At 32.7% G+C, this 23,723-nt stretch overlaps 3 protein-coding genes and 1 long non-coding RNA gene across 9 annotated transcripts in view; 2 read left to right on the top strand and 2 right to left on the bottom strand.

The window, feature by feature from the left end:
* Window positions 1–758: 758 nt before the first annotated feature.
* Window positions 759–19,966, bottom strand: LOC116779504 (serine-protein kinase ATM). 2 transcript variants are annotated; one of them, XM_061522804.1, is made up of 36 exons: window positions 19,609–19,962; window positions 17,467–17,717; window positions 17,129–17,225; window positions 16,707–16,871; window positions 16,387–16,616; window positions 16,211–16,309; window positions 14,285–14,521; window positions 13,741–13,877; window positions 13,210–13,434; window positions 12,025–13,106; window positions 11,466–11,890; window positions 10,950–11,399; window positions 10,558–10,872; window positions 9,899–10,470; window positions 9,075–9,246; window positions 8,734–8,974; window positions 8,426–8,664; window positions 7,846–8,114; window positions 7,415–7,625; window positions 6,884–7,172; window positions 6,351–6,815; window positions 5,969–6,170; window positions 5,723–5,888; window positions 5,510–5,616; window positions 5,334–5,441; window positions 4,977–5,200; window positions 4,442–4,654; window positions 4,208–4,369; window positions 4,016–4,122; window positions 3,824–3,940; window positions 3,090–3,191; window positions 2,642–2,829; window positions 2,243–2,349; window positions 2,051–2,165; window positions 1,820–1,956; window positions 759–1,203 (listed from the first exon to the last, which is right to left on the bottom strand). In XM_061522804.1, the coding sequence occupies exons 2-36, from the start codon at window positions 17,665–17,667 to the stop codon at window positions 1,019–1,021; spliced, it is 8,361 nt and encodes a 2,786-aa protein (XP_061378788.1). In that variant the 5' UTR covers window positions 17,668–17,717; window positions 19,609–19,962; the 3' UTR covers window positions 759–1,018. The 2 variants fall into 2 exon arrangements, 1 of the variants encoding a protein (XP_061378788.1); XR_009752901.1 differs by lacking the exons at window positions 759–1,203; window positions 1,820–1,956; window positions 2,051–2,165; ... (1 more) ...; window positions 2,642–2,829; window positions 3,090–3,191 and having other exon boundaries at window positions 4,242–4,369; window positions 19,609–19,966.
* On the top strand, window positions 12,741–14,169 carry LOC133319221 (uncharacterized). 2 transcript variants are annotated; one of them, XR_009752906.1, is made up of 3 exons: window positions 12,741–12,788; window positions 13,152–13,231; window positions 13,826–14,169. It is a non-coding gene; the product is annotated as an uncharacterized LOC133319221 (long non-coding RNA). The 2 variants fall into 2 exon arrangements; XR_009752908.1 differs by lacking the exon at window positions 12,741–12,788 and adding an exon at window positions 12,963–13,080 and having other exon boundaries at window positions 13,826–13,982.
* A 369-nt stretch (window positions 19,967–20,335) lies between the features above and the next one.
* On the bottom strand, window positions 20,336–22,206 carry LOC116779728 (pyruvate kinase-like). Its single transcript, XM_032674134.2, has one exon. The coding sequence runs from the start codon at window positions 22,093–22,095 to the stop codon at window positions 20,395–20,397; it is 1,701 nt and encodes a 566-aa protein (XP_032530025.1). The 5' UTR covers window positions 22,096–22,206; the 3' UTR covers window positions 20,336–20,394.
* A 386-nt stretch (window positions 22,207–22,592) lies between these two features.
* Window positions 22,593–23,723, top strand: part of LOC116779506 (uncharacterized) — a 36,735-nt gene continuing 35,604 nt past the window's right edge. For 2 of the 4 annotated variants that reach the window (XM_032673820.2, XM_032673818.2), the window contains exon 1: window positions 22,593–22,961. The gene's annotated coding sequence lies outside the window, so the exon portion shown is untranslated. Of the gene's footprint in view, window positions 22,962–23,109; window positions 23,290–23,723 lie in introns of all 4 variants that reach the window. The other 2 variants (XM_061521968.1, XM_061521964.1) reach the window with 2 other exon arrangements.

Here is a 23,723-nt window from a genome sequence, read left to right as displayed (position 1 = left end):
TTAAGCGGAAGTCGCACAAACGACGCTTCCAAGAAAAAGGACCAGGTTCCACAAACAAAATTTACTTTTAATTTAAACTTCTAATAACTTATTATATTTTAGTAGAGATTTAAGTTAAAAGTAATGTACTTTTTAAATACATATTGTTTGTGACAACTTTTTTTTTAATTTTTCCCTATTAACCTTTTTTGTAAAATCTAGAGGTGATGAAGAACAACTAAGATCATATTCGTAATCGGTAACGCAACAAAACAGACTAGAATCAATAATCTAATTTCCGAGAGGAAGTCGTGACCTTAATTTTACAGGCCTGTGTTATTCTTAAATTATTATTTTTACATGGTTGTAACCATTATTTCAAGTTCCAAAATGACTAAAAAAGAGATAAATTTTTTTGCTTTGATTCTGTTTCTAGTTCTGTCGATTGTTTTTTCTAAAGAAGATTTATGAAAACAATCACAAAGCTCAATGTTAAAGTGCCAACAGTTAGTTAGTTCTCCCTTAGCTTGTTTTAATATTTACTCCTAATTGATAAACGCATTAGCCTTGACAAAACTAAAAAGCATATCCTAATTAACTCACTTCTATTTAAATCTAAATAGCAATTTATATATAAGATCCAATTTTATTTCGACAAAAGCACAAACCCATCTAGCGAAGGACTTTAAAGAACATAATATGTATAACATGGAATTAGCAACCGAAAGTATATATTAACAGTGTAAGTAAAGGGTGGAGTTAGCGATCACAGACCAAAATAACCATAAAACGTATTTATAAATGTTTATATGTAATTAAATTCAATCATTTTACATATAAAGCTTAACATAGAAAATCACAATGAACAATTAGAACATACGAAATTATTACTGACATTACGAACAAAGCAATCCGTTTGGGTTAACTATTACAGCTAGTACATTATCACAGTGTTGTGATGAATCGTTTTGGATTAAAAAGTTTTTAATTTTATTATATATCTTAAACATTATAAAGTTTTTATTTGTTCGTCGCATGTTTATAAGTAGGCTTGCCAGCCGTGGAACATTCGGCATAAGTTGGCGGGGTCGCTGGCATCGCTGATGAGTCTGGCCACGTGACCGGTGACGGACACGCCCCCAGCGCCCCCCACACCCTCCGCCCCGCTCAACTTACTGCGGACGGCCAGCAGAGCCCTGGACGCCAAACCACTGCTCGAAGAACCTTACAGATTACACCTTATTATTAACATTTAATTCATACAGATTATATATATAATACTACCATACTCAAAGGACTAAGCCTTTTTTGACGATTGAAGGTTAATAGTCATTGAGACACTATTTTAATGTGGCAAGCTGTATTGTTATTGTTTTTTTTTTCGTCTCAAGAACTTTGGCACCTTTTATTTCTGGTTCTGATAAATATTTTATAGGTCCAATAACTTCAGTTCAGAAAAACCATAATGCTTTTGAAATTTATTTTCATACAATTTTTTCACTTAAAAAGTCATGTGACTTTAACGTTTTCACTCACTATGTGTAATAATAACCGTACATTTTTGTCAGCAACTGTAAAGATGTATGATCAATTTTCCTGATTTTATAAAAAAAACTACCTTAAGTAATGTGTGTCAGCATACTAATTTGCCCTATACATTACTTCTATTTAGTGAGGTAGAGTCATATAAATCTACAAAGCAGTTTGAACCAAAAATACCACAGAAGTATATGAGTAAAAACTGTCACAATTTTTTTTTGCATTTAAATGTTTACAGCTTCTGGATTACCTCAAACATATCACATTGATTTTTATTATAAATAATATACCAAAATCTTACTTTCCGAATTTGATTCCTCTAATTTAGTATTCTTAGATACTATCCAAAAATACAACGGATCGCACAGAAGCACCTCCAATATAGTTAGCAATGTCTCTTGATGATCCCGGAGCAATTGTAAGGTTTTCTCGCAACACCTGCACAAAACAAAATATATATTATTTGTACCAATTCTGTCACCCCCTACAAAACTGTCTTACTTTTAATTGTTATACAAATTTATAGCAATACCGTCTGAAAATTCCTTCCACTCCGCTACAGCCAAAACCTGCTATGATGTCTTGAGTCAAGCGGAATGGCACGGTTTCTGGAGTATTTAATGCTTTTCCTTGGTCAAATGCTATACCTACGGCATAAAGTCTTAGCATTATATATATACATATATATGATCGATGATTACATCACTTTTAATCTATGATTTACCAAAGTCAATATGTATTAATTCAGCAGTCGTCCCATCGATCAGAATGTTCTGTACGTGTCGATCGCCCAAACCCATAATGTACCCCACCATGGAAGAAGTCGCAACGCTGAAAATAAAATGTTTATATTAATTCAAACACAAATTTCCAATTACGACTAACTCCAAACGTTGAAAACTTTTAATTTTCTATACATTTCCTTATTTATAGTAAAACAACTTGATTGAAAACTGATTGTTCTGATTTAGCTATTATTAGTCGATATTGTCTTTATTCCATTAACAAGAGAAATCACTCTCTCCCTAAAGGCAACTCGCCTTTCTTGTTTTCTTTAACTGTTCAAATCCGTTTTTTAATATATTGGAGGGAGAGAGGGGAGGTTTAATAAATATTTTGTTACCTTCTGGTATATGCATCTCTTCTTTCATACCACGTGACTGGATCGAGATAGTTTTCAGTGAAGAAATAATGAAACACCGGCCTAAACGCCCTCAATATGTCCTTAAAGAGTTCTAATTTGCGTTTATTGGACGCCCGGTTTTCTTGGTAAGTTTTTATCTTACCCCTGGCGGTAGATGGCGGTATATCCTAAAATTTTATTACAATATCTTTTTAAATTAAATAATTTATCTTGCGAATCACAATATCACTGTTATAAATTTAACTGCCGTTAGCAAAATTAGTTATCAAAAAATGTGCTATATTTTTAAGGTTATATACATAAAAAGTTACGAATTAGTTGATGATAATGTGGGAGATTATTGTTCCTGAATGTCAAATAATAATTTAGAATAGAAATGTAAAAAAATATGTACATGAAAAGTCGTATGAAATAATAGTAGTATGACCTGTGGCCTATATCGTTTGTGTGCGTCTAGAAGGTAGGTACCCAAGGTCGAGGTCCCTACACACCACTCCAGAGCACCAGACCGTCGAGACATCGGAGAAACCTGCACACGTACACACATATGTGTACTATTATTCACACACACATATATTATATCATTATATTATTACATTATTATCTCATAAATTTATGTCTTTTTGTAATTTTTAATCAAGGAACCATGTTAGTGAAATCAATAGACCAGTTACGAGGTGTGCCTATAATGAGACATTTTGACTATACATCTATATATAGATTTAATATATCTATGATGTTTCCATTTTTAAGCTCGATTTAAAAACTCACAAGTTTTTCAACGGAAGAATAAAGAACCGTTATTAAAAATTCTTAAACACTGTTTTATAATAAAATAAACATTACAACAAACAGATATGACAGTATCAACAATTTTAATAGACATTATTATTATTTCGATGTAGGAGTTTAGTGATTGATCATTTTCATATATCAGGAGTAAACTAACTGCCATATAAAAATATAAAAAGAGGAAAATAGGGCTCCCAAACCCCAAAAAAGTCCAAAATGTTCTTAAATCAATACCCAAACCGAACGTAATTAAATGCAGAACCTCACACCAAACAGGGTTCGCGGATGCCTCATCGCTAATCTCATCATCACAGATAGTACAGTCCTGCACAAAAGTAATCAAGTGTATATTAAAATCTTTATGTATACCTTATAAGTACGTATTAGGAGTTTACTCCTGTTAGTAATTGGATTCTTTTCAAGGAGCGTGTTAACGATGGTGAAGACCTGTTGCATCACAGCATCTTGGCGGAGATCATCTTCCCCCTGTTAAAGATTCTACATTATTTACCTATATTATTACAGTACCAAGAAAATGGGATTTATTTTAAGTAATTTTACCTTAATTAGCATAATCCTCTTCTTCCCATCGGATCCCAAGCACGATATTTTCTTCGGATAGTTGATACCTCCAACTAGTTCAAAGCTGCTTTCAAATGAAGACAAGGCTGAAATTAAATTTAAACAGAACATAATATATACATGTAGACTCGTCTATAGAAAAAATAAATTAATTTAATTCCGTAAACTTACTAGCTATTTGAGAATAATTACAATCCTTCTTTACCGGTATCGTATCGGTGGGTATCGGAACAGCGTTCAAAGTGTTTAAAGCCGATATTGGCTCCGTTCTCGGAATCGTTTGAGCTTTAAGGTCTTTAGATTGCGGAACGTAGTAAGCGAAGCTTATTATAGCTAAAATGTTAAATATTCACAATAATTATGCATACAATAATTTCAAAACGGACATGTATGGTCTAAAATTACCATTACAGATCTGCTCCATTTGGGATATGGGAAGGGCTATTTCTGTATCAGAAAGCTCCTGTATTATTCTTCCCGCCGCTAAAATACGAGGCTCAACCGAGCTCGGAAGTGAGACTGAAGAACTTGCGTTCAATATGATGCTGTCCTTGTCGGAGTTCTTAAGATTGAAAAGGATGGGGAGAGTGTGGTGGGGATGCTCCAGTGCACACCTCTCTGTACATTATTAAAGTTTTTAGACACAAAGAAATCTGCGTTTAAATGTGGATTATTAATGCCGGGGGTCCGTAGCAAATTATTTTAAAGGGCCTTTGATTTTTGTTATTTCTTAAACATATTTATAAGCGGTCCTTTCGAAAGGAACTAAGTTTATAATTTCATGTATTTGAGACGACACGTGTGTTCAATATAGCATGCTTTACAGATTCTCAAAGAATAAACCATTCTCAGCAAGAAGTTTAAATATTCGGGCAAAAAGCAAATGCTACTCTCACTGTATTGGTGATCCGACAGCGTCTAGTTATAAAAACATACGCACTTATTAGTTTGTTTAATTGTTTAGCGAAAGGCGTATCTTCATTGGAGAGTCTGGGAGCTAGTTGGGGTAGAACGGTGATGAACTTCCACAATGGTACTTCATGGAGAAGTTTATCTAAGTTTTCGTCTTCAAATTCGAAACCCGGGTTATCAAACCACAAAGAAATCACTCGAAATACGGACAGGTTGTTTTCATCAGATATTTTCAATGACAATAGATAATATCTGAAATATTAAAATATGTATGTTTCAGTACATTTACTAGCAACTAAAGTTCAATTTTAATGTATCCACAGGATAATTAGTTTTCTAGTATTCTGTGGGTACGTTTATACATGTTAAAGTAACAAGAACTAACTTCAACGCCATTTTAAGAAAACTCTCCTTTTCTCCCTTCGTATTAACGATGTCTGCCTCATCTAAACGTCTGAAGGTTTGATTAGTCTTCAAAGCTCTGGTTTGATCCCTGGATCAAAAAAATTGATATATTATTTAACGTTAGATATTGTACTCAACTGTAACCTTCGAACTTACTTCGTTAGCCTTTGTTGGGACGAGTTTAATGAAGCCTCTGCGCCTTTCATGTTCTCAACACATTTTACTTTATCTTCATACACAGAAGAATTCATGTAAGATACAACCTAGTAACGAAAAATGTGGTGTAAAGTAACCCCAGCATATTTACAATATTATAATTGTTTAGTGCAAGCCCAGAATTTTAATAGCATATTATGAATTTAGTTACACCTGTTTATACTCAGCATCAGCAAAAGTAGCAATGTCGTAGTACACTTTAAATCTCGTTGTTACATCTTCACGACTGTTCAGAGCGATAAGACTCTTCTCAAGGTATTTATGTATTATATCCCTCGCATTCTCTCTTTTACTCTCTGCCATCCATAGACCGTATTGCCTACAACGCATTTACATATCTTTAAATCTATATATTATACTAATCAATAAGTTGCTAAATGTTATATAACTATAACACACCTTAAAGACATAGCCATAAGGTCGGGATCTTCTTTTTCTTGTATAATTATTCCGTTGAGTAGAGATAGGGCGATGTCCTTATGTCCTTTGGCCCATGAAATTTGACTCTCTAGTAGGGCCACTTTTTTTGATGATTGATGATTTTTTACAGAGGCTACAAGACGCTGAGCCATTTGGATTCTTTTGTTTGATAGGCCCAGTTCTAAAATACATATACCATATGATAAGGCTAATATAACATTCATTAATTCTTGTTTAGAACGGTTGTTTGCCAAATAGGTCAGACAATTCTCTGGATAGTAATTAGTTATAGTCACCCGTGGAGTACAAAACGCATTGTGTATTTGTCTGTATGTCTGTGAAATTTGTTAAATTTAAATACCTGCGTATTGTAACTGTAGATCAGAGATTGTAGAAATGGAATAATTTTGAGCAGCGTGGTCAAGAATTAAACTCCTCTGACATATAAGACCTTCGACATGTTTAAAATCACTGAAAAGAGGTAAATCATCGACCTTCCATCTTCTTATCAGTTCTAATATAGACATCTTTCCACATCTCACCGAAAAGTATTGTTCAATGTCACTAAACAAATGTAAATATGAAACAACCTTATAGACACTTTGACAATTTTCCATGTTAAGGTTCTGGCAGAGTTTGGCTATAGCTAATTTAGCCCTGTTAAACGGTTTCTCAAGTTTCATGTCGAAATCCACAGATAGTTTCATGTTAAGACAATCTTTCAAGCAAGAATACCGCATCGCTTTAATAATCGAATCTTGCTTGATATTATCTATGGTAAGTTTGTTTTCAAGTTCCACGGTATCAACAAAGTGGCTCCAATCACCTAAAAAGAAACTTGTAAGTCGTTATGGTCAATGTCTCTCTCTTTCTAACTTTTGAAGATTAACTTACCAAGATAGGACAAGCAGTCATATTTAATATCATCAAGCTTGTCGCTTTCTGGGTAAGATTTGATATACTGTAGCGCCAAATGATGCATGCCCAACTTGTGCAGTGACGTCACGACCCCATATAATACATTATCATCCTCGTTTCCTCGAGAAAGTGCTATGTCTAGGAAAAGCAACGCATCAGAATATTGGCCGGTATTAATGAGATGCTTCCGTTTCTCCTTTTCGATAGTCAAGTGAGCAGTGCCGCATCCATCTATGGCGTCCATCTCACCTATGGACACATAGCACTGCAAAAAAAATGTAATTAGTGTAAATAACATTACATGTGTGACGGTATCAGTATTTGCCTCCAATATTCTGTAACTCCACTCTTAGATTTATGTCAAATGATTAATTTAATTTTAGTTCATAGTGTTCATGAGTGTATTTAGGTCGCCAGATAGAAGTGTCAGTAGTAGAGTTTTCTTGAATATGATTTGTTTGTTTAAATCATTAGTTAAAAATCGACTTAGAAATCATTAAAACTTACTCTCCTGAATATTCTCTGAACGTGGTCTCCCCCCGGAAGTTGAGTGACGTCACACGGCGCAGCGGGCGGTACGGCACCGTTTGCGGCGGCCGCCCACAGCTCCCCATAGAAAATTGCCAACAGAGGCTGTTCCGAGACAGTCGCGCCCCACGACACTTTGTCGTATTCCAGGTTTAAATAGTTCAAACTTTTCACTTTACGACCTTGTATGCTAGGAATAATTGAACTTTTTGTAGGAAAAAATCTTATTCAATCACTCTTTAACAATTATAATTTATGACATCCGTTTTTTTCAATACAAACCTACTTTAAGAGGGGTTTTTCTCAATTTTACAGATATGAAACCAAAGAACGCTTGATTGAACAGAGCTCACTACTTTCATTCAATTTTTTTTTTCTCATTTTTCTCTTATTATGAGTTTATTACTCACCAAAACTTGCAATGCCCCATCTGTATACGGACAAAGTCTACGATATCCAACAGATAATGTACTATCATTTTATGATCGTGGCTTATATTTCGAGCATTTTTCGGGGTGCCCCCGAATTCACTACTTTCAAAATCGTCATCGAAGCTATTGCTCCAAATGAATCTAAATACTTCGTTTATTTGTCCTCCAAAAACTGCTGCGTGCACATCGGTCGAACAAGAAAGGATCAAACCCATCAACGCTGGCATAATCCTTTTGGATATGCTTGGCTACAAAAGAATTGTAACGCAATAAACTAACATCTGATCAAATAAACTGCTTTTCTTTAAGAAATTTTTGAATAATCTTTACAGATAAAATTTACGGATTATAAAAAGATTGATGAAAATTATCTATTATAGCCCAGTTTCCTTTATAGTTCCGGAAGATCTGAGTGATTTTCTGTTCTATACAAATATACCTATTTGTCCACCTCTGTTCATTTAAAAGCCTTGCAGGTTCCTGGTATGATTAAACATCATCAGGTATCAACTATCACTACTAACCGCCATATAATATAACACTTAGTATTTACAATTACCTTCTTCGCACAAACGGTAATCAATGATCTCAAATAATTCGTGGATGATGAAACCAGATCTAGCAGAGCCAAAGTTATTCTCGTGACCCATTGGTCAAGACTTTCTTCTCTATTTGGTATCCAGTAATCTATAGCGTTGTATAAATCAAACTTTATATTCTCCACTTTGTATACAGCATTTGTTTTACAATTAGACGTCGATAGAGACAACAACATATCTTTTCCATTTTCCACGGCATCTGTTTATATCAATATAAGATATTAACTATTTGATATGTATCATGAAAATCTTTTTTTATGATTCTCACCCAAAGCTAGTTTTCCGTCCCGGTGCATTAAAAGATCGCTAATTGCTATCGCTATAGCGTTACTTAAAGTAGGATCGTCATCAAACAGATGTTCTGCCAGGGATGACAATGCTGACTCGGCAAAGTACTGCTTTGGACTAACATCCACTATTCTGCTTTTATCTGTAGGAGGGACTGTCACGAGTGTTTTTATATCGTAACACCCGATCTCTGCTAAGCACTCACAAGATTTTATGATGACCTGGAAGTATGACAAAAAGTGAATTCTGCTAAAACATAATAATTATTGAAGTATAGGTGATCACACGAATAAAGTAGATATAAATTTAAAGACAGACTACCTTTTCATAAGACGTCGTCTTTATTATATATGATAATTTGGATATTATTTGATGCACCACACTATTTTTACAATCTTCTGAAAATCCCTTGTCACTCGCTTCAATGTAAATATCATTCATAAATTTCTTATTACTCTTAATTAATAAATGTAATTTTTCAAGTGTTCTGTGGCTGCAAAGTTTATAATCAATTTTCGTTTTCTTGTCATTACATAAAAAAATAGTTTTTGTCTTAACAGTATGACGACGAGTATATTGTGCTATATTAAATAAAGTATGTAAGTATTTGGACAGAACTTTGTTACCTTTTGACACAAACTACTAAACGAATTTATTCCAAGTAAAATCTTAGTATTAGATGAAATATAAGAAGAAAATATTTAATAATAAATTTAATCGTTCCCGAGACCAGCATGCGATTATATATTGAGGTAGATGCTAATTCATGGTAAACCTATATTTACATTTTTCATCACAGTACTTTTTTTATATAAAAGAAATAATCAACCTCCTTAAACTTTACTTTTTTAATAGGTTTTTTTATTATATCTTGGTATTTGGATACGAATAGATAAGATTCTTTCATTTAATTAACCAATTTTCTCAATACATCCTTTAATACTTTTACACTCCTTATGCTAAATTAGTTTTCTTGTTCTGAGGCAATTTGCATATAGGTTTCGCGAAAATTCTAAGACGCTTAAGATATTACGTTGAAAGACCCTGCACTATAAAATAGGCATACCGTTCGAATTGTTCGAGACCAGCCAGTGAGTGCAGCTGGGAGGGTCAATTATTGATAGCTAACACACAAAAATAATTACCTTGCATTCGACAAATTGGACGTAAAAGTTTTTAGTTTATCACAAAAGAGTACTTTTGACATCATTGGATGCATCGTCGAGCTACCCTGAGACATAACTTTCATATAATCCACCACATCCTCGTCCTCCGCAAACTCTTTTTTTATATCCTCTGTGATATAACATAATAATCCGTCGCATTCGTCAAAACCCTCTGAGATCTTTAAATCTAAAATTGTTATTATTTTTGACATCATCAACTTTTTAGATTTTTCGTTACACATTGTCCAATTGTCCGTGACTCTTTTGGATATTTTTTGTAAACCATCGACGAAGATTTTTACATCATCATTTGTTTTGGATTCCTTCAAAGCGTTACACATACTGACGCAGGCAAATGTGTAGAGAATCGCATCGGATGGATAGCCGAACGGAATCTTGTCTATGAACACCAAGTAAGCATGAAAGGCCAAAAGTCTGTACGCGAAAATTTTTTCACGTAATACTCTATTCCATAACTTGAATAGGACGTTAAGAAGAACCAGCGGCTGATTTTCACATAAATATTGCATGATACATCCATCGATGAGTTCCTGAAAATATTTTATAACATATTTTAAAGTAAAATCTAATAAATTCCGTTTATTATTATTGTGAATAGTTAATATGTTAATATCTACCCCAAAATATTCCAATATACCGGAAAACACGTGTTTCGAATATGTGTAAGAATCAGTTCTGTTCATCAACTGGAAACCAAACAGCCGAGAGGCATCGTCGTGATCGCTAACACTCTCAGCTGTCAATAACAATAAATCTCCTAAATTCTCAACAAACAAATTACTCCATTTATCGTTTTTCAAAATCTTCCTTGTTGATTGGAACATTTTGCTAGCTTCCGCCGTCCTCGATTCGTTTGATCTTCCGGTTTCTATTTTATATTTTTCTATCACGATATAGGGTATACTCAGCGCTACAATATTGCAGAAGCACATCTAAAATGAAAGTTATAAAACTTTAAACTCCATCCTAAACAATTTGGCTATGAAGGAATTGTTGTAATTATACTAACTTCAATTGTATTTTCAAGTGAATGTCCGGTAACGTATTTTAAAACAGCGCTATTTTCTACCACCCCCTTACTTCGCCACAAGATGTCAGTGGCCACAAGCCATTTGAGATGCGTTTGAATTAACTCGTCTATATTCTCAGAACCGAATAAAAACAACGGGAGATCTTCAAATTGTTTATTATTCTGGAACCAGTATTCTAATATTCTTAAAATATTGTCGTTCATATACACTTCTATACTACTATTTGTTACGGTTGTAGTTAGGATATTGAGGACTTTTTTCACTATAGCTTGGTCCATACACTTCTCGCTTTGAAACTCGATCACTTTAATGACAATTTCATGTATACAAAATCGTTTTGACAATCCCATGACATAGAAACAGTGTAAAACAGCGGTTGTTCGATTCATTAATTCATCTCGTAGCACGGTTTCCTTGTTATCTGAAACCTACATATACAAAATGTGTTACGACATAACCAACAATATAACATCAACTATTTGAATATAACTGACGTTTATAACGAATATATTCTTTAATTTCGCTATCAATTCTTGGAAGTCGTCTTCTGAGAATCCCTCAATCATGAGCCTTAATAAATGACAGCAGTATAACCTGATTTTATGATTGTCTCTATTTATAGCATCTATTAAGACGTCTTTGAACCGTCGGTCTAGATTTCGTTTATTATTCAGTTCAACGATCTTAGCGATACATTCGTATAAAAGAGCGGCAACGTCGGGTGGATAATAAAGGTTTTTGCATCTCTGCGAGAAACTGTCGATCATAATGAAACAATTCTGTTGGAGTATTTCATCGTTGTGATCACTAGACCAAATTTTATCGAGCATCTCTTTTACGATCAAAAGCAAACCTCGTGTTGCTTTTGGCCGTCTAAACAGTTCTCTGCACATGTTTTTAATCAGTCCGAACAATAGTTCTGAAATAACCAAAATAGTATAACAATTTAATGGCACAACCATAGCAAAGTTCGCAGCGTTGTCAACAAAGAACAAAGCTTTGATGAAAGATTATGCAAAATCCAAAATAAATACATAATCACATAAAGATTACCTATCGATGAGTGTTCCATGTTAACTTCGTTAATAATTTGCATGAATTTTAATGCGCCCTCAATCTCCCAGCTGTTTGAAAAGTTATACAGATCAGGATCTGATATGCACTTCATAATGTCTCCTGTGAATTCACTGCGATGTCTACAATATGCCGCAAGTAGGTGAATGCAATTTAGTTTCAAGCCAACTGGTGTAAACTCTATTTCCTCGTCATAGTAATTATCCCCTTCATCGTTGGGCACATCTTGTCTTATGACGTCGTGTATACAATTAAAACAATCCTCCTCTATGTAACTTCTGATGACTTTGTTAAGTAAAGGTTCGTAATGTTTCATGAGTATGCCCTGTACCGCTTTCAGTGTTGCTATCTTATCACGGATTTGTATACCAGATTTAAGAACCTTTGTCAGCGATGTGTACAAATATTCTAAGGCTCTTTGAAGCTTAACGTATATGAGAGTTGATTCAACCTCATTAGGTGTCTTCAATTTGAATTTCAATATGAGATTGATGTACGCGATAACGATTTCCAAGTATTTACAATTTTTTATAAGGTCAACATCATCATTTATAATAATTGTTTTCTCTAGATAATCTTCTACAACGGCATATAATTCAGAGTTCACCTCAAAGTGTTCTTTATCTTGAACGCTTTCTTTTTCTTTATCAGTCACTCGATACTCAAATTCATTGTACAATAGACTTCTGTCCGTATGTTTAAATATGACGTCGTATACATTTTCATTGTCAGCGGACGATTTTGTGTGTATTGATATATTATCATTACTTATAAGCCTCAATATGAAATCTTCTATACAAACCACGTTCAGATTCGTTATATTTCCATTAACTAACCATGCAAAGTATTTCTGTCTCATCTCTGAGTAACAAGTTTTTATATAAAATTTGTGACAAAGTCCGTTTAATGTGGCTACAGTGTGATCATTTACTGGCATACCCTTTTCTATATAAAGTAATAATAAAGGTTTAACAACTTCATACTTCAAGGGCAGAGTCGTTAAAAGTTGTAACAATACAGCATGGATAGCTTTTTGTGGGTTACCCGCTATTGTGGCGTTTCTGGATTATAAAAATAAGAATTAAATAATTATTATTCCATTCCAGGTTCATGTTTTAACATAAATTAAAGACAATGGAAAAGGGTTCAGCTCTTATCTCTTACCTGACACACGCATTCCAGATAGGTAATAAAATATCATAAATATTTTCACTTTGATTTAACAACAAGCTTTTGATAACCAAAGAAGTTAATTCTTCAAATTTATCCCAGTCAAGATATTTTGGATTATGTTGAATAATGTTTTCAAAAGCTCTCGCAAGATTTATGTATTCTGTAAAAGTAATCGAGCTACGAAACATTTCCACATACAAATGTATTATACCGATCCTGGAACAACGAACATTATGAACAGGCTAAAGATATAGAATGTCATCAAATATGTATTTTTAAATAATGGTAAATACATATTTTCAAATAATATTTAATATCCGACGTTTCGCTTCCTTTGTAGCACCAGTGATCACGGGCGAAGAGATGAAAATGTCGGGATTTTGCAGTTTAAAATAATCAAAAAAGCGATAGTAATCCGGAAATATTAGTCTTAATTAAACGTATTCTCGCTATAGTATATGACATCATTATAAGACATTCTGTTACACGCGTTTATGCAATTAGTTTAAAATTAAAACTTACCATGCCGTAGGATTCAGACGTAATTCTTCAATAAGCTCATTAAAAGATTTCCTAGTGTTAAAGTTTTTTCTTATCTTCTTTGCAGAATTACCGACTTCGGAGACATCGTCTATCGCTTTTTCGGGAATATTAAATGTCTGTACATACAGAAAAGATGATAATTTATAATTTCATATTTATATATTATTGTGAATACTTAGTAATTATTAAAACTGTATAACACCATAAATATATTACAGAAATAAGAGAGTTGTCTTAAATAGTCGTGTTCACGGTCTAGTCAAAGAAAATATCTATCGAACCTACTACTAGGATAACTACTAGGATAACAAGTGCAAAAACTGTATGCATTATAAATTTAACAAATTATGCATACAAGTTCTGTATTTTTAACATATATAGGCACCAAACACACAAACAAAATACAAAGTTTCGATTTTATAATATCAGTAACAAGACAATATAGAAAAATAACTATCAATCATTGTGTTTTATTCACAGACTCAAAACGTAGAAGATTTTTGACAAAATTCAGTCAACCCACCTGGTAAAACGCTGAAGCGCCCACGTAACAAAAATAATCGCATTGCATTTGGGATGTATCGGTTAATTTCTTCATCTTCTGCACGTCACTGATTTCTAGACAAACAATTTCTAACATGCTGCCAACATGTTTGTTCCACGTTTCCCAGTTGTATGCCATCGAACTATTACTGGTTCTCAAAGCCCCCAATGGATTGTGAATTTTTATGGTTATTTCGCACAATTTGAATAGCAATGACTAGAAATAAACTTACAGTTAAAGTGCATTACATAACAACATAAAATTTTAAGTGATTCATTATTTTAAAAAAATCAAAAGTTATATTTGTAGGTGATAATAATAAATGAAACTCTGTGGTAATCCTTTCATGGCATAAGTTACAAAATAAAATAATTTTTTAGACATTAATAATTAAACTATGTCTAGGTTAGATTTAAGGAAATGTATACTTCAGAGATAAATTAAATGCTTGTAAAAATTATGTACAAACTTAAACAATATAAGAGAAAACTACATATCGAGATCTTGAAAAGATAAAGAATAAGTATTTTTTTTTTTAAGAAACGAAAATTAAAACAAAAATTGAATCGAGCAATAGTACATATTTCGCAATATTTACTTCAAACAATTCTCTAATGCACTTTCATTCGAAAAAAATACATATCTATCAATTTGCAATGTCCTGATCTTGCAATGCTGAATACATACAATCAAGACTTTGGAAATACTAGAGAGCTGATGAGGGTTATGTTGTTGTTTTCAAGAAAAAACACACCCTTGGAACTTAATTTAAACCGAAATAGCCCCTGAAGCCAACTTCATACATGAGATTTCCTAAATAAATAATATATGACCAGGCTACTAGTACGAGTGCAAGAATATAGGTTTTTTGGACTACCGCCTATCCACGTACCGATATAGCGCAGCTAACTAACCCAAATCGTTTATCATTTTTATCTTAACGTATTCCCAAAGATGCGTACAATAATGGAAATTATAAGTAACAAAACATCATATTCAAATCCTCACAGAATGAAACTTTTATTAGCTACGAACTGTCTTAGCCCGAAAACATCGACCAACATCATTCTGAACGATGAAAGCAACAAAGGACGTGTATGTAGTCTGATTCGCTGTGACAAGTTACAGTGCATCAAGTAAAGACAAATGACACAATGGCAAATATACCTTACAGCAATAGTGATAAAGTCGACTTTCGGAAAGCAATCCGTTTTACATTTTACAATTTAAGTGTTATTATACATATATATTAGAAGTGATATTATAAAATTACCTTTAAATTACATTTACAACAAGCGGGTGTATACAAACTCGATTGTGACTGTGGCTTGTCATACATTGGACAGACGAAGAGGAGCATCGGTACAAGGGTTAAAGAACACATCTCAGACATCAAAAACAGGCGCGCGTTGAAGTCAGCAGTGTGTGAACACACAATGGACAAACCAGGCCACTACATTCGTTTTGATAAACCTCAAATCCTCGCTCGGGAAGACAAGTATATTCCGAGATTAATTCGCGAGGCTATTGAAATTAAAAAACATCCCAATTTCAATAGAGAAGATGGCTGGAATCTATCAAACACCTGGGACCCCGTTCTTAAAAATATAAAATCCCATGTCCGAAACCACACCGCAGGACCTCAAGACACCGTGAGCGCATTCTGCCGGCATCCAGAGCGGTACGCCAGAAAATTAAGAAATCGATGGCGGTAGATGATAAATAACAAGGACCAACTGACAGACATTCACACCTCATCTGCCCGTGATCACGGTTGCTGCAAAGTAACCGAAACGTCGGGATTATGTAGTTTTTAAATAATAAAATCCGCGTAGTAAATCCGAATAATACTAGTTTCATTTAAATGAATACTCGCGAAAATCTTAGATCTCATTATAAAATTACCTTCTTTCTCTGCTCCATACTCTGTTCATAAATCTTGAAAATATACGGCAAAATGCTTTCAATGAATTCACATACTGTTAAACGGCTTTCTGAAGACAACTGAAAGTATTAATTCAATGAAATATTGTATAATAATTTTATATATATTATAAATATGTGATTTAGAAGGTACTTACATTTTCTAGTATCAAAATTACGATTTCCAATGCAAATTCTTGTATTTTTTTATTATTAAAAACCTTCACACAACACTTTTTTATGGCACTCAAAGAATCTCTCAACGGTTTGTTGAACTGACAATAGTAACAGGCATTTTTTAAAACTAGCCACAAAAGTCTTATCTTTAGCAGATCATCCAATGATGAGTTTTGTTTCCCACATGTTGCAATACAAATATCTAATAAATCTACAAACCGGACAGAATTAAGAATTACTACCATTATAATTTATGTTATAAAAAATTATTATTCAATCCTTTAAATCAAACCGCACTCACTTTCCCAGGTTGATGGTGTGATAAAACTTAAATGGTGTTCATTATTTAGGACATGTTTGTAAAGTAAACTTATGTATGCATCCCCTATTGCGTTAGTGAGACGGGTGTTGTTCAATATATCTAAACAAGCTCTTGTTATTTTCTCGCATTTTATATAAGCTTTACCTTAAAATATTAGAGGAAAAGTCATTTAGAATTGTTTTATACAATTATGTATTTAAAAACTGTTTTTTACTATATGTAAAGACTACCATAAACAATAATTCTTTTCATTACTTTCAAATTATTACAATAATAAAAAGACGTACAAACTTTTTCATGTTAAAAGACAATATTGTAATTTATGGAAAAGATTTTTTTTTTTTTATAATAGCTTAATAGAAGTACTTAAAAAAATACATGTACATATTACAAAAAAGTACCTCTGTTAGAGCCAGCTAAACAAAGGTGCAATAAACTGGTGCAAAGGGGGACTGTCGTTGTCTGAAAAGTTTTTGATGATTCAAACTTCTCGGTTTCCTAAAAAAATAAAATCTCATATTAACAAAACTTAATCAACAATATGAAATGCAGTTTGGTTTAAATAATGTATAATTTACATTAACGCAAATATAATGTAAATGATAAAAAAAAAAAAATATTAAACACCTAGACTATACGGTATAAAATCTATTTTTCTTATTTTAATCATCAAAATTTCTGTAGTATATGCACAGATTTCTCAATAACAAGTAAAACTTGATATAAAATTTGTGATAACCTTCATGATGTAGTCATTTATGTCATCAAAAACATTGTTCCAGTTGTATCCTTTTTTGTTTAAAGTATTATTTGTCAATAATGTAGGAACAGCATTTCTTGAAAGGGAGTCTTTTAGTGATTCTGCACTTTTTTTTCTATCTGTAGCTCGAACTGATGTTAAATTTGAACATGTTTCTCGCACTGTTTCTTCTAAAGACATATTTAATTATAATATTCTTCAACTCAAATAAATATCATCACTACAATATTCTAAAAAAAAAACAAAAAAATATTAAAAATATATACCATGTGATTTAGTAAATAATTAATAAAATGTATTGTTTTGTTAAGTGTGATTAAAAATTTTCAGTTGTTAATCAAAAATAATATCAATTATTAATTGCAAGTAACTACTAGAAAGCAAAGGACTGAGAACAAAGCTTTGAGAAAACAATTTCTTGCCAATCTGGCAGATCAATGTTGTAAAACTACATGTGTATGAGAAAATAAATGATTTTTAAAATGACTCCATTAATCATCATCATCATAAAGTCAGCCAGAGCATGAGCAAAATCTGTTATCAGTAAGTTTTCTGGAACCACTTGATAGAAAACAAATCCTTCTTTTTTCAAACTCTACTTTGGTGGATTTTTAGTAAGATGTTCCCTAAAATTGCATATGAAAACTAATGGAATCGTAACGATAGATGGTTAGATAGGTTTTTTGGGACTTGAAAATAGGAAATATAATTAAATATTTTCCAAATTGTGGAGTTTCGAAAATAAAAATTATTAACTAAGGAATAGAGTTTTTCTACAAGGTGCACATTACTATGTGGTCTAAATATTGGACGTCAGTATCGTCAGTGGACACCAAGTTCCGTTAAACGTAAGAAAGATTTGAGAAAGGTAGGGGAAGCCTCCGTTAAACAGGATCAATGATAGGCTGATTTGATTGATATCATCGACTAAAGTATGGCCAAACTGGCCATGCTAAATATAAAAAGGTTCGAACGATTTTTAAGAAAGCTTTTTAAGCCTAATTTATGTGACACAAAATGATTTTAATAATATCAAAGTTTAAAAACAATTTCATAACTACCCTAAAGAAGATCAAAAATAAGTAACAGAGGCAGTGAGAGACCTACATATCGAAACAATAGTTAACTTCAGCTAAAGGGCTTTAAGGTGGATGTAAAAGCTAGAATTTATAAACTATTTCCTAGACATCTGAGAAGATGCAGGCCCCAAAATACAATTTAGAAATAAAATTAAACCTAGAATTTCCTCCATGTAAAAAGCCACAAGTCTGTCTTAATCCAGTTATTGTCACAGATTTATTACTATTATACTTATTGGGGAAGAATTAAAGTAGGAAGCTTAAATGGTAAACAGCATATTTTGGTTATGGAACACTAAGTTTTTGCATTCCATGCAATGTCCGAATGCCAACATTCTGTGTTGGTACATGAGTACCAACACAGAACATTATTTATTGTTGATAAAGTTTGTGAGGTGCAAAAGTAATAGAATAAAAAAGGAGTGTTAGATGAAAAGGAAAAATCATATTTGTGATCCTGAAAGCACCCAGTTTTATAAAAGATAAACAAAGAATAAGCAATATATAAGAAGCAATGAGTTTTAGAAAATAATTTAAGCATTTTATGTGGCATGTTCAAAATAATTTTTCACATTTAGAAACTATATTTGTGAGGTTTATATACTTTACAAGGAACATTCATTTGGCCCATTTACAAGCAACAATTTTAATTTCATTCTTGGCAACATTTTAATTTTTTTTTTATAGCAAGAGGGTCCACTAAAAGGTATTTTAATCAAAAATGGGGGGTCTTTTAAGATAATTAATATAGGAATTTGGAACTTTGTACAGGACGGATATGGATAAAAATTTAAGCAGACAAGAAAGCTTGAGAGAAATTAATAATTCTGTGTTTAGCCATGCAGCTGGATTATGTACATCCTTATCACTACATGTTCGTGGTCAGAGGGCAGTAATCTAATCAGGACCGGATCAGAGGGCAGTAATCTTATCAGGTTCAGGAAGAAAATCTGAGCCATTTCAATGTCGTATTTATGTATTGAAGTACTTAATTACTATATAGACTTATTAAATAAGTAATAAACATAAATATAATACTTACCTGTATGTTTGCTTATAGGAAAAACTAACATTTGTAACTTTATAACACAAACCCAACTTAGGCAAACCTAATAATAATTTGACAACAAATTATGCTTTCAAGGTCAAAACATGCTTTTGACAGATGAGCTACTAAGATGTTTTTTTAACATATTTCCTTTTTAATATTTAATATCGGTTATATTTAACATTAATACTTATAATTTACTGCCAAAAATATAAATTGCTATGACTTTTCTTTACTTCACTGAGTACTAGGACCTTACTTTAATAATAAAATAAATATTTTCGCAGACCATATCCTGCAAAATATACAAAAATATAGGAAAATATATTGCTATCAAACTGACTCCAAATTCAAATTGTTTAATGTCGCTAGAAAATTTAATTTGACAGTTGACAATTATCAGCTGACATTATAAGCAAAGTTAAATAAGAAAACATGCATTGGAATCCAAGCTATTCATTATCCCGTCCCGAAAATTATGAGAGATCGTAAATGATTTAGCTTTATTTACATTATCAAATAGAGTTTAATTAAAAAGAAACCTTTCAAATCGCCATTTTAGAAGACTTACTGAAGAAATCCCTTCTTATTTAATGTATGAAAGAAATATACTTGAAGACAACATACAAATTTTCATTTAAGAATAAATTTTAATTGTTTCTGCCCGGCTATAATTCCATTGCCAAAATCTAATATTTCAAGCTTAAATAAAATTCGAACATATAGATAAAACTTTATTAAAAATTATTTAACAACAAATTAAATATGTAAATTTTAAATTTAATCTACCAATACAGTTTCACGGGCACTCGCATATAAGAGTCGTATAGCATCGCAATACCCCACTCCACGTCTTGAACCGGTTACTATAACATAAGGATCGCCAGCACGAAGTAACCTCTTAGCTTTACAATAATCAAGTGCAGCGTGAATTCGGGCATCAGCCTCAACAAGCCAACTGCTTTTAGCAACTTCAAAGTAATGCATTGCGCGAACACCTCTCCAAAATCTTAATTGCCTTGCTGTATGACACGCCCTCGTTACTGCAACTATGGGACATGTAGGTTTAGCATGTGATAAAATTTTTGCTGTTCGCCCAGAATTTGTTAAGCAAATAATAACAACAGCTTGAGAACGCATGGCCAGTTCTACTGCACTCACACATATTGATTTTGTTGGTTCCTCTAGAGAACTTTGCATTAACTCAATGTTCCCATAAATTTTAGGATGCCAAGTTATTCTTTCTGCTTGCCTACAAATGACTGCTGCTGCAGCTAGACAATGTTCTGCCATTCGTACAGCATCAAATGCAGGAGAAAATTTTTTCAAGGGTGAATCATAGTGTAATTCTAATGAAAGTGTATCAGCCCCATCCAATACCAGATTGGCTATATCGGTTACACACAATGTTGGTATTTGCTCATTTATAACAGCTTTACATATACAAGGTTTTCCTACTTCATTACATTTAGCAAGAATTACTTTTTGAGCAATAAATACTTTTTCTACAGGTAAGTCAGTACTCAAAATGCATCTGTCTAGATATATACCATCACTTTCAAATAATAAATCATCAATATTATCAAGTCCTATAACAGAGTCGATGCAGGCAAAAACAAGAATATGTTTTCCTCTTTCAGACAAGATATCTCTAACATGACGAATGTCTTGAATGGTTTGAGAATTCGGAACAAGCACTGCATCAATGTCTGACGCAACAGCCCAAGCAATTTGATCTTCCATGTATTCAAAGGCTTGTTGCGAAGTATCACTGTAAGCCATAGATTCAATACTCTGCCGTTCTTTTCTATCAAGAGGTGCTATTTCAGTAGGTACTTTCGATATACGAACAGTCATTTTAGAGCCTATTGTTCCGCCGACGGCAATAAAGCATTCGATTGAGTCGTCTCCAACTTCCGAGACAATTAATTTAATTTTTCCGGAGGTGAGACTATCAACGAATAATATATCACCTTGCTGCAACTCAGTGAGGTGATCATACCCAACAAATAAACAGTCAGATGTACCACATTCTCTCCAGCTACCGTCAGTTGTGAGTCTAATATTTTCGTTTTGGAGCAGGTCAACTATTGTACGAGGACCACCTTTCAGATCTCCTGTTATTATATCGGGACCCCTAACATCGACAATTAAAGCTAAGGGGTAAACAAATTCTAGTTCAGCGCTATAATTATATACAGCTTGACGAATGCTTTGAATCAACTGGGCGCAAGCATCAGGCTCTAAATCTCGTAAGTTCAAGCGAGCTACTGTCATTCCAGATGCTATTAGTCGTTGTATAACCGAAGGCTCTCGGTTATTCATTCCAATTTCACACATGAGACCCGTTTGTAGTTCTTCGATGGGGTTTTCGTGAATATTTAAATTACAATAATGCTTGAATTGAGATGTCTCAATTGGACCTTTTTTTTCCTTTAAACTAGGGATGGCTTCTAAAGGAATATGCCAAGGCAAAGCCATTTTCTAAAATACGTAATATAAAGTTCGTAATTAATATGAAAAAAGTGAATATATGGATATTATAAAATTATAGAGAAATATCCCTTTATAATATTTATAAATGTCATTAGATAATTGATGGTTGTCAATATATATTTTTTTATGCTTATTATTACCGAATTATGTAATTTGTGTTTCTGAAATTAAACCATCAACTTTCATTGATGTTAAGAGATATATTTTTAAATTTATAAATGTTTAAAAATTCATTCAAATTTTTTCTTATAGATTCGCGTGGGTATTGATGAGAATTCCGTATTTATTTATACATATACATAAATGTATTAACATTTCCTTAATCATATAAAAAAATCTTACTTTCAGTTGTTATACTGTATAACAATATTAAAACTCAAATATTTCCTTAAAGTATAACATGCGAAACCTTTTTTCAAATACATTCCGATAAACGTTCTGTAATGAAATTTTGTACAAGTATCCGATTGCTGCTGTGAAGATAACACGCCGCGGATTGTGAAAAATTAAAAAATATGAACGAGGTTGCTTGACTGCGTGTCACGTTTGTTCTTTGGCAGAATAATAAAAGTCGCTAGGTAGTTTAATTTGTCAAACACTTGGTGGGTCACCATTGTCATAAGTGCAATTTGTAAATAAAGTGTAAAGTGATATTTTTGTGAAAAGTTGACCATTGTGTTTGAAATAAAATAACTTTCTTGTACCTGCCGTTTGTACCTACCGTGCGACCGTGAAGGTTGAGAATGTTACGTCATTTTACCACTAGTGTCTGATATGAACTTATTTATTTTCCTTTGAACTGTGTTTACGTGAATTTATCGAGAAAAAGGATCATAAAAGTATTAACTGAAGTAAGTGTTTATTTCGTTAGGTATTTATAAGCCCTTTAAGACCGGTTGCGACAAGATGCCGCCATGTTATTTAGTTTTACTGTCAACTACTGATCGCGGTTAGCTTTGATATCCTTGAATTTGTGTTAATGCTTTAAAACGTTTACAGTTGCACATAGCACGGTACGACAAGAGGCATCAGCTGTCCTTTCTTATAAGAAAATCACGTATTGATAGTTCGAAGCCATGGTTTTGTTTACTATGGTTTATTGACTGTCAATGTAATGACGTCATTGTGCGAGTGTCCACTGTAATTGAAAATCCTAAGTACTTACAAGTTACAAAACAGGTTAAAAAGACTGTTATAATCAATTTACAGTTTACGGTCTTGAAATCGATCCTAGATATGACGTTTACCTATATTCCTTAACTCTTAAAAACTTTTTTAACTATATAGTACTAATAGTATAGAAGGTTAATTGTAATTATGTTTATACAAATTAAATTTGCCTTTGTGAATAAAGTTAAAAGAAGGATATTGGAGTACTCATCAAAACATTTAAGTATATTTTATGTATTGCTTAAATACAAATTCAACTGTGTTATAATCTGAATAATGATATAATTATCTATGTACACTTATTTTGTTTTAGTTTGCATGTATTATTATTTACATCAAGTGTGATAAATGAATTAGTGATGAGGTTTTTAACAATACCAAACCATAATCATAATTGTTTTGGTTAAATAATTATTTTATAGATTTGAAATAGCCGTTTTAAT

The sequence above is a fragment of the Danaus plexippus genome, chromosome 2, assembly GCF_018135715.1.
Source record: "Danaus plexippus chromosome 2, MEX_DaPlex, whole genome shotgun sequence".
NCBI classification, from domain to species: Eukaryota; Metazoa; Arthropoda; class Insecta; order Lepidoptera; family Nymphalidae; genus Danaus; species Danaus plexippus.
This window is presented reverse-complemented; position numbering and strand designations above follow the sequence as displayed.